Raw genomic sequence first — 11,684 nt, 5'->3', positions numbered from 1 at the left:
AGTAATATCGCGCAAGAATCCCGCTAGTCAAAATGAACCCATTGAAATCAATGGTTTTGTTCCATCACATTTTGTGGCCGTAATTTTCACGGCCTCAGATGACAAAAAGATGCCCATTCGTTTAAGCCCTTATTCACATGATCATATTGTACTTTCGCATGCAGAATTTGCAAGCGCAATACACAGAGAATAGAATCCATTGATTTTAATAGGTTCATAAGCGCATATTTTTTGTGTGCAATTCTGTTCCAAAAAAAATATTCAGCATGTTCTATTTTCCTGCGCGTTTGCATATGGAACCAATTACACTAATTGGCCATTTCAATGGCTGGGACTGTGGTTGCATCTACCTCAGATGGGCAAAAACGTGGTGCAAATTTGCATGCGTTTATGTGAATCTAGCCTTAGGCCTAATTCCCACGGGCGGATTTCCGCTGCGTATCACGCGGCGGAAATCTGCGGCGTTGCCCCGCAGCTATTAGGTTCTATTGAACCTAATAGTGCAATGCTCACGGTGCGGAATTCCACTGTGGAATTCCGTCCCGTGAAATCACCTGTAATCACCCACGGCATGTTCTATTTGCCGTGGGCATACGCGAAGGCGGCTTCCATTGCAGTCAATGGAAGCCGTCCGTCACACTATCTTCCGCTGTAGCACAGTGGTAGATAGCGTGAAAACGCTTCCCCGCCCACCGACGCCCGCGTCATATGATGCAGCCAGCGCATCCTGTGACACTGTGGGCGTGTCATATGATGCTGCTGTCGCGTCACATGACACTGCTGGCGCATCATGCGCGCTGGCACCGGATGCGGGACATCGGGCAGCGGATCCGGAGGTGAGTCTGGGGGGACGCCATGACGGACTCCGCTGCGGAATTCTGCTTGCAGAGCCCGTCACGGCCTTAGGGCTTATTCAGATGAAAGCATTTGAAATCAGTATTTTGAGAACCAAAATCAGGAGTGGGTCCATAATGCACAAGACATGGAAATCTTTCTATTATACTTTCTCTCCACTCCTGGTTTTGGCTCTTAAAATGATGATGTAAAATCCGTTAGTCTGACTAAGCCCTTCCAATTACTAACGGCTCTTTGAAGCAACCATAAGGGCTCGCTCACACCAGCATGTGTCCCCTGTGTTATGTTACTCTCAAAAAATAAGCAATCCCCAGCCAATCCCCATGGACTATATTGGGGCATATTATGGGCCTTTTAGCACCCTATATTATGTGCGAGAAAAATTCCCGAAACACCCCTGCCCATGTGAGCGCGCACTAATGCTGATGTGGCCCTCAGTGTAAGTTAGTTTCACACCCCTGATTTAGGGAATTGGACAGAACGAGGAACCTCCTTTGTCATTATCTGCTCCCCATGGCATGATCACCGGGCACAGATGAGTCGTCATGCCAGTCAAGGACTGTACGATAGATTGGCTTTTCTTTGCAGAGCAAGTTATTTAGTCCCTTACGGACATGCCCTCTTTTGGCCATAAGGTCACAACGATTTTTGGGGGATTTTCAAAAGCCATATTTTTATTTTTCTGTCAACAGATGTTGGTGTGTACCATGTGACCATGCATCGCGGACGTAATACGTGCCAAAATCACGTTCGCTTGAATGAGCCCTTACATGGGGCTGGCAAATGTCCACACCTAGATATGTCTGTCGGAAAAATGTATTGGGGGTTCCCAGGCACGTTCTCTGCACAAGTGGCACTATAGGTCCCTCTGATGAACATGTTGCTTAGGGCTCCTTCACACAAACATATGCACACGCTTCACTGCAACATACTTGTGCTATGAACAAGGTTGATGTGTGCGTGTCTGCGCATTGTAATGTCCTTTTGCGCATACGGGGCCTGTCCGTATGTGCGCAGCACCTCCCCACCATGATTAAGCCTAAGGCTCCATTCACATGGGGCAGATCAGTTGCCATAGCAACCGCACCAAAAAGTGTATCAGTAAAACCACGTGTGTTCTTACTATGTTTGAGGTAAAATGTGGCAGAAAACGCACGCAATTTTGCAAAAGGACATTTTTAATTTCAACCAAGCTGGCCCGTGTGAATGGCGCCTTGAGGTCCAGATGCGTTCTTTTCCCTGCAGTTTTGCACTGTATTTCGCGCATCCCCTTGCGTACTGCGTACACAACCCACATAGACCTCTAAGGGTCCCTTTGGTGCAAAATAGAGGATGTTCTATGTCGTGCGTGAGTAAAAAAAATGGAATGTGAATGTCACCATTGAAAGCAGTGCGTTCTATGCTCTGTGCAGATTTTTCGTGTGCGAATACGCCCGTGTGAAGGAGCCCTGGCGCTGCACTGCGTAAAATGAAAATGCAAAAAATAAGGGTTCCATGAGGAAAAAACACCTTCCTTAGGGCTCCTGCACGCTGGCAAGGCCCGGCATTGCCCTCGCAGTCCTTCTGAACCCCCTGGATGCCAGGCGTTTTCACATCCCTGCGGGTTCCCATCATACCCCGGCGTGGCCGTGACAGCCGTGGCAGGGGATCGCCATGTCCTCTCATTGTTCTCAATGGGGCCGACGCTGCTGTCACCGGCAGCCCCAAAGAATACGCAGAAAGAAAGGCGGTGCTGCGATGTGTTTCCTGCATCGTATCGCGGTGCCATGCAGAGACATCACAAGTGTGACTGACCCCATTCAAAAGAATGGGCTTCATATTTGCAAGATGCACGATTTTCTCGCCAGTGTGAAGGCGCTCTAAGGGCGCTCTCACATAGCGGTTGCATTTTTTTCCCGCGATTTTTGAGCATCAGCGCTGTTTTTTCTTGCAAAATCATTGCTGCCACTCGCGTTATTGCGCAATTTTTTAGTGAAAGTCAATAGGACTTCCAAATGTTAAAATCGCATCACAACGCAAGTTTATTGTGATGCAATAACAATGAGGCTCCATAGGGGAACATGGGAGCCTCGGCAGCCGTTATGTCGGCCTCCTGTTAGCCTGCGGCCATGGAGGTGACACACTGCACCCCTCGTGTCCGGCCAGCGAGGGACTCCAGCGGGAAGAGCCGCAGCCTGTAGAGGAGAGGCGGAGTATGGGCGGGCAGCGGGCCGGGCGAGGGTGGGAGCAGCAGAGAGACGTGGGACACGGAGACTTGTCCTGAATGAGAACTAGAAGACGGCGGCCACAGGCACTAGCACAGCGAGCCGGGAGGGCAGAGAGCTGCAGCCATGCCCGGGAACGGGATGGAGCCGCGGGCTCTGAAATATGAGCAGACACTGGTGAGTGGCATATGTGCGGAGCCGGGATGTCAGGGCTGGACGGAGCCGCAGTCCTCCTGTGGCACCAGGACGGCAGTCTGTCCCCACACCTCTGTCCCCACAGCTGGAGCTGTCCCCTCACACCGCGGCAATGACAGCCCAAGTTCACTGCCTAGCAGTCCGCCGTAACCTTTAGCTTTACAGCTGTTTTGGAGACTACAACTCCCAGCATGCCGTGCAGCCAGTGCTGCAAGAACCACAGGTTGCATACCAGTGAGAAAACTTGTACTGTCAAATGCAAGTAGTGTCAGGGCATGCTGGGAGTTGTAGTTTCACATCAGCTCAAAAGCCACCGCTGTATAGAATGATACCTCCATTGTGCAGTCATATCCATGTTGTAGGACCTCTTCTAGCAACATGGAAATACAGGATTCCCCCTCTTGTGGGGAGCTGTCCCTGTTGTAGAAGAGGATGTTCTGTCAAAACCCTCTCTCACACACACACATATATATATATATATATATATATATATATATATATATATATATATATATATACAGTACATTCTTCTATAGGTTGCATACTAATATTGTACACAAGGTCATGAAGGGGTGTAACGTTAGGGCCAATTCACACGGGTGTATTTTCTCTCCATATTCACTGACCTATTGAATTAAATTGCTATAGTTAAACGTGTTTTTTTTACAATTACCGATGTTGCGTGTAAAAAAAAGCCGCAGCAGTTTTTTGGTGAAAATCGGATGACGCATAGATGTAACACAGGCGTAAAAAAAACAAACATACGCGCAAAAACACATGGAATACACACATACAAAGTGAAAATGGTGCGTTTTTACAGACCAAATTGCATATGTCCATGTGAATGACCCCCTAGGGGTGCGGAGGTTGAAGACGCACCCCAGTCCATGAAGCATGGCACATAGGATGCCAGCATAGTATAGACGGCCAGTCCCTGGTGAGGAGCCCTGTCATTGGTGCCCTAAAAGCTTCCTGCGACATATCTGCATTCACATAATAGCCCTCGCCCCGTAGCGGTATAATCTGCTTATTCAGCGCTGTGCTGCTCTGTCGCACCTGAATCACAAGATGTGCTACTGCGATTTTTTTTTTTTTAAACCACAGAAGACCGATCCTGGCATTCCTGTGCCAATTTTTACCTACTATCAACATCAATAGGAAAACATTAAAATGATGTCGCGCTCTGATGCTCCATTGAAGGGGTTCTCCACCCAAATACTACGGTCGACCTGCCCCCTGGATAGGTCATCAATAGTTGATAGGCTGAGGTCCACTGCGCAGGACCTCTGTGTATTTTGGCACTGACAGCGGCACTTGATCAGCTGATCGGTCGGGGTCCCGAGCGGCAGCCCCCAGCTGATTAACTATTGATGACCTATCCTGAGGCAATAGGTCATCAGTAGTACTTGTGTGGAATACTCCTTTAAATATGGTAAACACAATAAAAGACTTTGCTTTTTTTGATGTTTTTTTCATACCCTGGTGTTTTTCACAATTGAGTTCAATGTAAGAAAAATGCCACAAAAGGACCGATAATGGCACATTACCACCTGTCCCGGAAACCACGCCGTGCTGCCATGTACTGGCTAGCATAATAACAAATAACTAAAGCAGCCTGACTCTTACACTTCCATCAAACACATATTTATTTTTTTTAGCCTTTTTTTAATACGGTTTTACAGCATTTTTTGAGAGGTGTTTATCGGTCACACATAGGTTTTTAAGTTTTTTTTTTCTAAAGAGAAGTCTGTGAAAAAATGTTGAAAAAAACACCACACTAACACACCAAAGATAAGAATGAATACCACCAAAAGCACAATTGTTGTAGTGCATTCCATGATCGCCTACTGAGCTTGAACTAACATCTTGAGAGTATTTTTTACTACAAAAAAAAGAAAGAAAAACGTAAAAAAACAATGTAAAAAAACACCAAAATACAATGTTTTTGAGAAAAAAATGCCTTTTTTTCAGACAATCTTACACTATTAGAAGTTCTATGTTATGTTCCACCTTATCTTCCCTTAGCACTTACAACCTAGTTCAGACACCCCACATTCCCACTGCTGTTCATGGGAGCATTCTAAAGTACGTTAAAAGTGTAGACATTACAGATAGAAAGTTCAGACCTGTTTGATCAGCATGTCTCCACTTGTAAAGTATTGATGGCCTGTTCTCTGTTTTTGTGGGAAATGATTCAGTAAACTTATAATTTATTCATTTAAAGACATTTTCCAGGACTAATAATTTGGTGAGCTGTCCTAAGGATAAGTCACCACTATAGGATCAGAGGATTTTGCTGACCAGCTGTTTGAAGATGCTGCAGCTCTTGGGTGAGTCCGCCACCTCTTAGGCCTATGATGTCATATTCATCCATTACATAGTCTTAAGAGTAACTCAGAACATTCAAGTCAATGAGTTTGAGCTGCTATACTATGCACAGCAGCTATGAAATGTATGGCACTGTGGCTGGTATGCAGTGAAGAGATCGCTGCACTCCCCTGAATGCTGGAACCACTTCAAACAGCTGATAGCTGGAAGTCCCAAGTGGCAGACCCCCACCACTCTGATACTGATGAAATATCCTCAGGATAGGTCATCAATATTTCTCCCTTTAACCCTTTCCAATCCACTGTCTGACGTGTTAAGACATTCTGATTGGAGGCTGTACAGCTCCAATGTTGGAAGACGTCTGGCAGGGTATTCTTACTGTATATTACTGGCCGCTCTGTTGTCGGGGGCCTCTCCGACATGTCCCATACCACAGTACTGGCTCTAGCCAGCAGATGGCGCCATTGTATAATGGCAGAAAGAGAAAGCCCCCTAGGAAACCCTGAATCCAAAATTGGATTGCAAAGGGTTAAATCCCTGCTCTTTCTTGGCTTAATCAGTGATTGACAGGTATCTGTCTATGGACAGTTATATAGGGAAGGCTGTTACAGGTGTAACAGTACAGATGTCAGCAGTAGGTCAATATGAAATTAGGAAACACTCTATATACAATGAGGTTTATTTTTGGCATTTTTTTCTAACTTTTCATGTGTTTTTAGGTTCATGGTGATCTTTCAAAATTGTAAAATGCTAGAATCATAGAATGTTAGAATTAGAAGTGACCTCCAGGGTCATCAGATCCACTTACAACGCTTAATGCCCTAAATCCTCCCAAACAAATATCTGTCCAGCCTCTGTTTGAAGACTTCCATTGAAGGAGAACTAAACGCCTCCCATGGCAACCTGTTCCACTCATTGATCACCCTCACTGTCAGAATATGCTCTGAGTATGGCGCTTTTTCATAGGCTTCTCTAAAGAAGGAAGAAAACACTAAAAAAAACCTGTGTGACTAAAAAACTCTGTTGACTGATCTAATCTAAATATGCAAGATGATATGCTGCGGAGGAATTAAAACTGTATGGAGTTGAACAATTGCATTAAGAAAGAACCGTCCGTTCTCTCCCTTCCACACTAGCGATCATCTACCGCATGTAGACTGCAGTAAGGAGGGTCATTGAGGGAAACTATCTGTCCTTGTAAAACTTCTCATACGTTGTGCAGAGATCTGCTGGACTTGTTAACTAAAGCAATGACTATTCAGTTGTTGGCAGAGGGAGATCCACAGTGTGTATTGACACTCTAAAGCCCCATTTACACGCAAAGATGATCGCTCAGAATTCGCTCAAAAGACAGTTTGAGTGACAGTTTTGAGCGATCATTTTGCATAGCTACTAATGGGCAGTAATGCCTATTAGTAGCTTATCAGCTTCATTTGCATTTAAATAAAGCTCCCTTTACTGTATGCAGATAATAGCTGGTGGTCTGTTCTGCATACAGGTCCATTGTTCTCCTGCGGGACAGCAGCTGAAAACAATGTTATCAGCGCTCCCCACGGAGAATCACAACTTGCAGTCCCTGTTACCAGCTGCCCGGCTGAACAATGGTTTTTATATTGAACTAAAAATCATCATTCGGCCAAAAAGCTATTGATGGTAGCATTTACACGCAACGATTATCACTTAAAAGACATAGTTTGAACGAATTTTGAATGATAATTGTGTGTAAATGGGTCTTTTTTGATACTGTCTTTGTGGACTGACTGCATATCTCTTATTTGGAATACAAAGCTTTTGTTGTAGCCCCTCATCCTACTCAGCAGTCCGGGGGCGAACATTTCTACGTTCTGCTACGTGGGTGACACATTTATATGTTCTATTGACTAGACAGAAAGTGCTTCATATTCTGTGTGCCCGGAGGTGTGTTGTTCCCTAGAGGCACATCATTAGTAAAGTGTGTGTGAAAAATAATACTTTCATAATAGCTGCAGGTAATTATTTGCTTGGATAATTAGCCTTGTCCTCGCAGGTAATAATTCACTAGTTCAGGTACAAGACTTTGTTCTTCCTGATAGTGTTCTGTCATAGTTCAGACCTGAGAACACCAGGCTTATATCATGTCTTCCAAGTAATACTGTTCTGGGCATAGTAGTTAAAAACATGCATAAAACTACGTGATATGTGAGTGATATTAAACAGACATTATCATATAGAAAGCATTTTGTGCTTTTAACCCCTTACGGACTACACACAGTAAATTTACAGCTCTTGGTTCTGGGCTTTAATCCCGGCCGATAGTAGAAATACGGCGGGGGATTAAAGCTCCTGTTCCTGCAATCTATCATTGGGTCCTCAGGTGTTAGTCACAGTCAAGGACCTGGAGGAGAAAGCAGAAGCTGTTTTCTAACTGCTTCTGCCTTCTCCTTTAGGCCGGCTTCACATGGGTGTCAAAATCGCACGAGATTTGTGCATTGCGAGACACATGTCGCACAAATATGAAGCCCATTCTTTTGAATAGGGTCATACACATGCTAACAGGCTACATAACACTCAATGAGTTCAATGTAGTGAAGAGTAGAAGCGGAGGTGTTACCTCCGCTATTTGACCCGGCGATCACGTGATCATCTGTTCCTCCCAGCCACAGCAGAGCTGCAGGTTCCTAGCGAACCCTGATCAGCTCTGCCAGTGACTACTGTCACTACAGGGGGATGTTTTCCTTGTAACTGGTACTCCTATGGATACCCCAACTACAGTGGAAAAGTGTGAAATAAAAAAAAAAAAATTAATAAAGGACAATGTGAATGACCCACAGAGGTCTTATATAACATTATGGAGGGCATAGTTGTAAAAAAAAATGTTACTAATATAAGAAAAAAAAATTACAGAATAAAATTAAAAAAAAAAAAAATATATATATATAAAAAGAAAATGACCCACCGCCGATGCCAACCAAAACCGTCGCCATAAATGCCCTGTAATCCGAGACTATACAAGTTACATATAAAAACATCGAAAACAAACTGAGGAATTCACTCCTGTACTTTATTTTTCTAATTTTAAAAGTAAACTGTAAATTTAAAAACATTGTTTGTTGTTTGTTTACCTATTTACCCATAATAAAACAAAAAGAACAGGGGAAAAAGTCAGAGAAAAAAGATATTAAAAAATAACCCTATATGTCACTGAAAAAAAACCACAGCAGAAATAACACTGGTAGCTGGAGAAAAAAATATGGCAGTAAAACCACCACATGGGTAAAATCCCTAAAAAATGTCTGGTCCTTAGAGGGTTAAGTAAAGAAAACATACATTGGAGAGACTGATACCTATACACAATGCATGTATGGGTACCATTCTTTAAGAGCATGCTTACTACAGAGGCAAACCCTGCCATTTATGTGAGCACTGCCATCTTATTTTAGATTTCCATCTCCCTTACCCATACGTGGATGTGACGTTTTATGAAGTTTCCCGCTTGTACTGTAGCATTAGCAAAGAACAAAGGTACCTGACTGCAGACGGGGGTCGCTATCACAAGGCCTACCTGGGATGATACTGACAGACTGGCTTGCTACATATTTCGTTTTGGGCTAAACCAAGGAATCGGAGTATAAGGAATTGGGAGTTCTATACTCTACCATCCCCACAAGGAGGTATGGACTTTCCCACAAAGAATCCCCAGGTCACTACTGTCAGAGTAGTCTCTGCTAGCAACAGCTGACTTCTGGGCAAATGGAGATACCAATGTGTAGTAGCAAGGCATCGGGCAGATATCGTAGTCAGACGTGCAGAGTTTAGACCACACAGTAGACAGGCAGAAAGTTTGAGGCGGTATCAGGTGGTAGACTAGGTTAGAAGACAAACCAGGTCAATGCCAGGAAAGCATAACAAAAGGACAACTCTGCAATCAACATAATAGACTGTATTGCTCATGGGGAAGGGTCTTTGAAAAGCCTACGATAGCAGACCATTGGGTGGAGCTACCATGTATTGGTGCCTTTTAAGAAGCAGGAGTCAGTGTGTACCTTCAGGAGTGTGACCAGGAAAGTAGAGGTGGAGAGGAGGAGGTCAGTGATGGAGACTTTGAAAGAAGAACAGGTTGCTGGGCCCAAAATCCACGAAGTAAAGGCTAAGTTGTGACAGGCACACTACTTATTACTTCTCAAGGGTTGGGGAACTAACATGTGACTGATCCTCGTATACATGAATGGAGTAATGGGCAAGTTAACCAGGACAAGACCCCCAATGTCATTTATACCTCGCACTTACCCCTTTTCATCCTCCTTTGTACCTGTTCTTTGATGTTGAACATTGACTAGACTCTAAATCCGATGTATAAAGATTAAGCTCTAGTAACCATAGAGTGTGAACAGTATTAACAACAACTAAGCTTTAAAAACAGAATATATGAGGGACTTTTGATGGCCCTCTTATTGGCACCAACTTTCTGAATGCCTTAGTTGAGCTTTGATACGGCATTATATAGATTTCCTAATCTAAAGGATACCTTTCCTACTTCCAAAAGTCGATATATTTTTATGCCGGTACAACTTTTTAAGCTGGTCACAAAGCAGACTTTTTCTGTGGGTTTGGGAAAACAAAGCTCACAACTGCAGGGTTTGCTCAGAGTTCCCATTATGGTGATACCTGTGGAAAATGTTTCCACTTACAGAGAACCCCTACTACCATTTCTGCTTCAAAAAAGCTTGGGGAACGGGATGGTAAAGCATTCGATAATTTTTCCTCTGCAGAATAAGTTGGCGCTATACTAAAATAAAGATTATTATCATTAGTATTATCTTTCCCACTACAATAGTACTGCCAAGTCAGAATTCACTATACTTTTATGGGAAACCCCTGACAAAGTCCTTAAAAACCCAAGGGTTCCTAGGTAGCACTGATTGGGAAATATAGCACAAAGCTGAAAAGAAAAATAAAGCCATAACTCCCTTCCTCTACATTATAATAGTAAGAAAAGCAAACTAATACAAAAAAATTAAAGTTCTTAATAAATGGGTAATTTAAAAATAGTCTAAAGGCAGCTTCACATGAGCCTAATTCGCTGCGTGCCACCTGCATGTGGCAGTCACGCGGGACGCAGCAAGTACGCAATGACATTGACTTGCACTATCCTGGCATGTATGGGAGCGTAATATGCGCCAAGATAGAAGATGTGATCAAAATGTGTGAGCTGCAACATGGGAGCCTATGGCAGATCGGTACAGCATATTCCTTGCACAAAACCCGCACTTGGAATATCCTGTAACCATACATTTGTGTGAAGAAGCTCTAACCCAGACAAAATGTAATATTGATAGCCCAACTATGCTAATATTGCACCTGCTCCAATATGTGCCTAAACTGTGCTAAAACATAATAAACGTGTCACGTATCAGTTGCCCTAGCAATATAATTAGGAAGATAAATCATCCAAGCAATATGAGGGTATATAGAAAATATAAAATGTTATAGCAGATGACACGTTGATTAATACCCAGAGTGTCGCTGTGCGAAGGTAATAAACGCTGATCCGCTGCAACATTCTTAAAATAAGTCGTTAGGATTGTAATGATATGTCTATGGCAAGCGGAAAGTGATGGGTTACGTTCAATAGTGGAGGCAATACCCCAACCCTTATCATTGCCTTACCCCGGGGTTCATTCATCAGTTGAGTAGCATTATAGGCAAACCTTCCCTATTGTAAGACAAACCATGGAATAAATAGTAGCGCCTTGACCCTTGTGTATGCATTTTCGTCTCCCTATATACAGCAAGCCATGGTTATTTTAGTAATAGCAGGATATTTATTGACTCATACATATTTGATTTCAATGTTTATTGAAGCTTAGAGGAAGCTTATGATTTCTTTGGTGCCATCTTTGTGGCAATTAACATTGATCCGATTCTGTACATGGCGTAGCAAATCTATATATATGTCTCTTGAAAGACTCAAGCCTACTTTTTCTAAGACCCGTTTCATCTTATCAAGCCAGAACTTTAGTTTTATCTGTCGGAGACTTTTTTTTTAATGTTTGGCGCTTACTGTTATTATCTGTCAAGTTTCCGCAATACAGTGCATAAAAACTACCTTTGCTCTTCTAGGGC

At 43.4% G+C, this 11,684-nt stretch overlaps 1 protein-coding gene across 2 annotated transcripts in view; it reads left to right on the top strand.

The window, feature by feature from the left end:
- Positions 1-3,114: 3,114 nt before the first annotated feature.
- CLCN2 (chloride voltage-gated channel 2) overlaps positions 3,115-11,684 on the top strand; it is a 138,243-nt gene continuing 129,673 nt past the window's right edge. For both annotated transcript variants that reach the window (XM_066603404.1, XM_066603395.1), the window contains exon 1: positions 3,115-3,236. In XM_066603404.1, the coding sequence (XP_066459501.1) occupies positions 3,186-3,236 (51 nt within the window). In that variant the 5' untranslated portion in view covers positions 3,115-3,185. The remainder of the gene's footprint in view (positions 3,237-11,684) is intronic.

The sequence above is a fragment of the Eleutherodactylus coqui genome, chromosome 1 (genome assembly GCF_035609145.1).
Source record: "Eleutherodactylus coqui strain aEleCoq1 chromosome 1, aEleCoq1.hap1, whole genome shotgun sequence".
Taxonomy (NCBI): domain Eukaryota; kingdom Metazoa; phylum Chordata; class Amphibia; order Anura; family Eleutherodactylidae; genus Eleutherodactylus; species Eleutherodactylus coqui.
The sequence above is the reverse complement of the archived record's forward strand: the minus strand, read 5'-3'. Positions and strand labels throughout refer to the sequence as shown.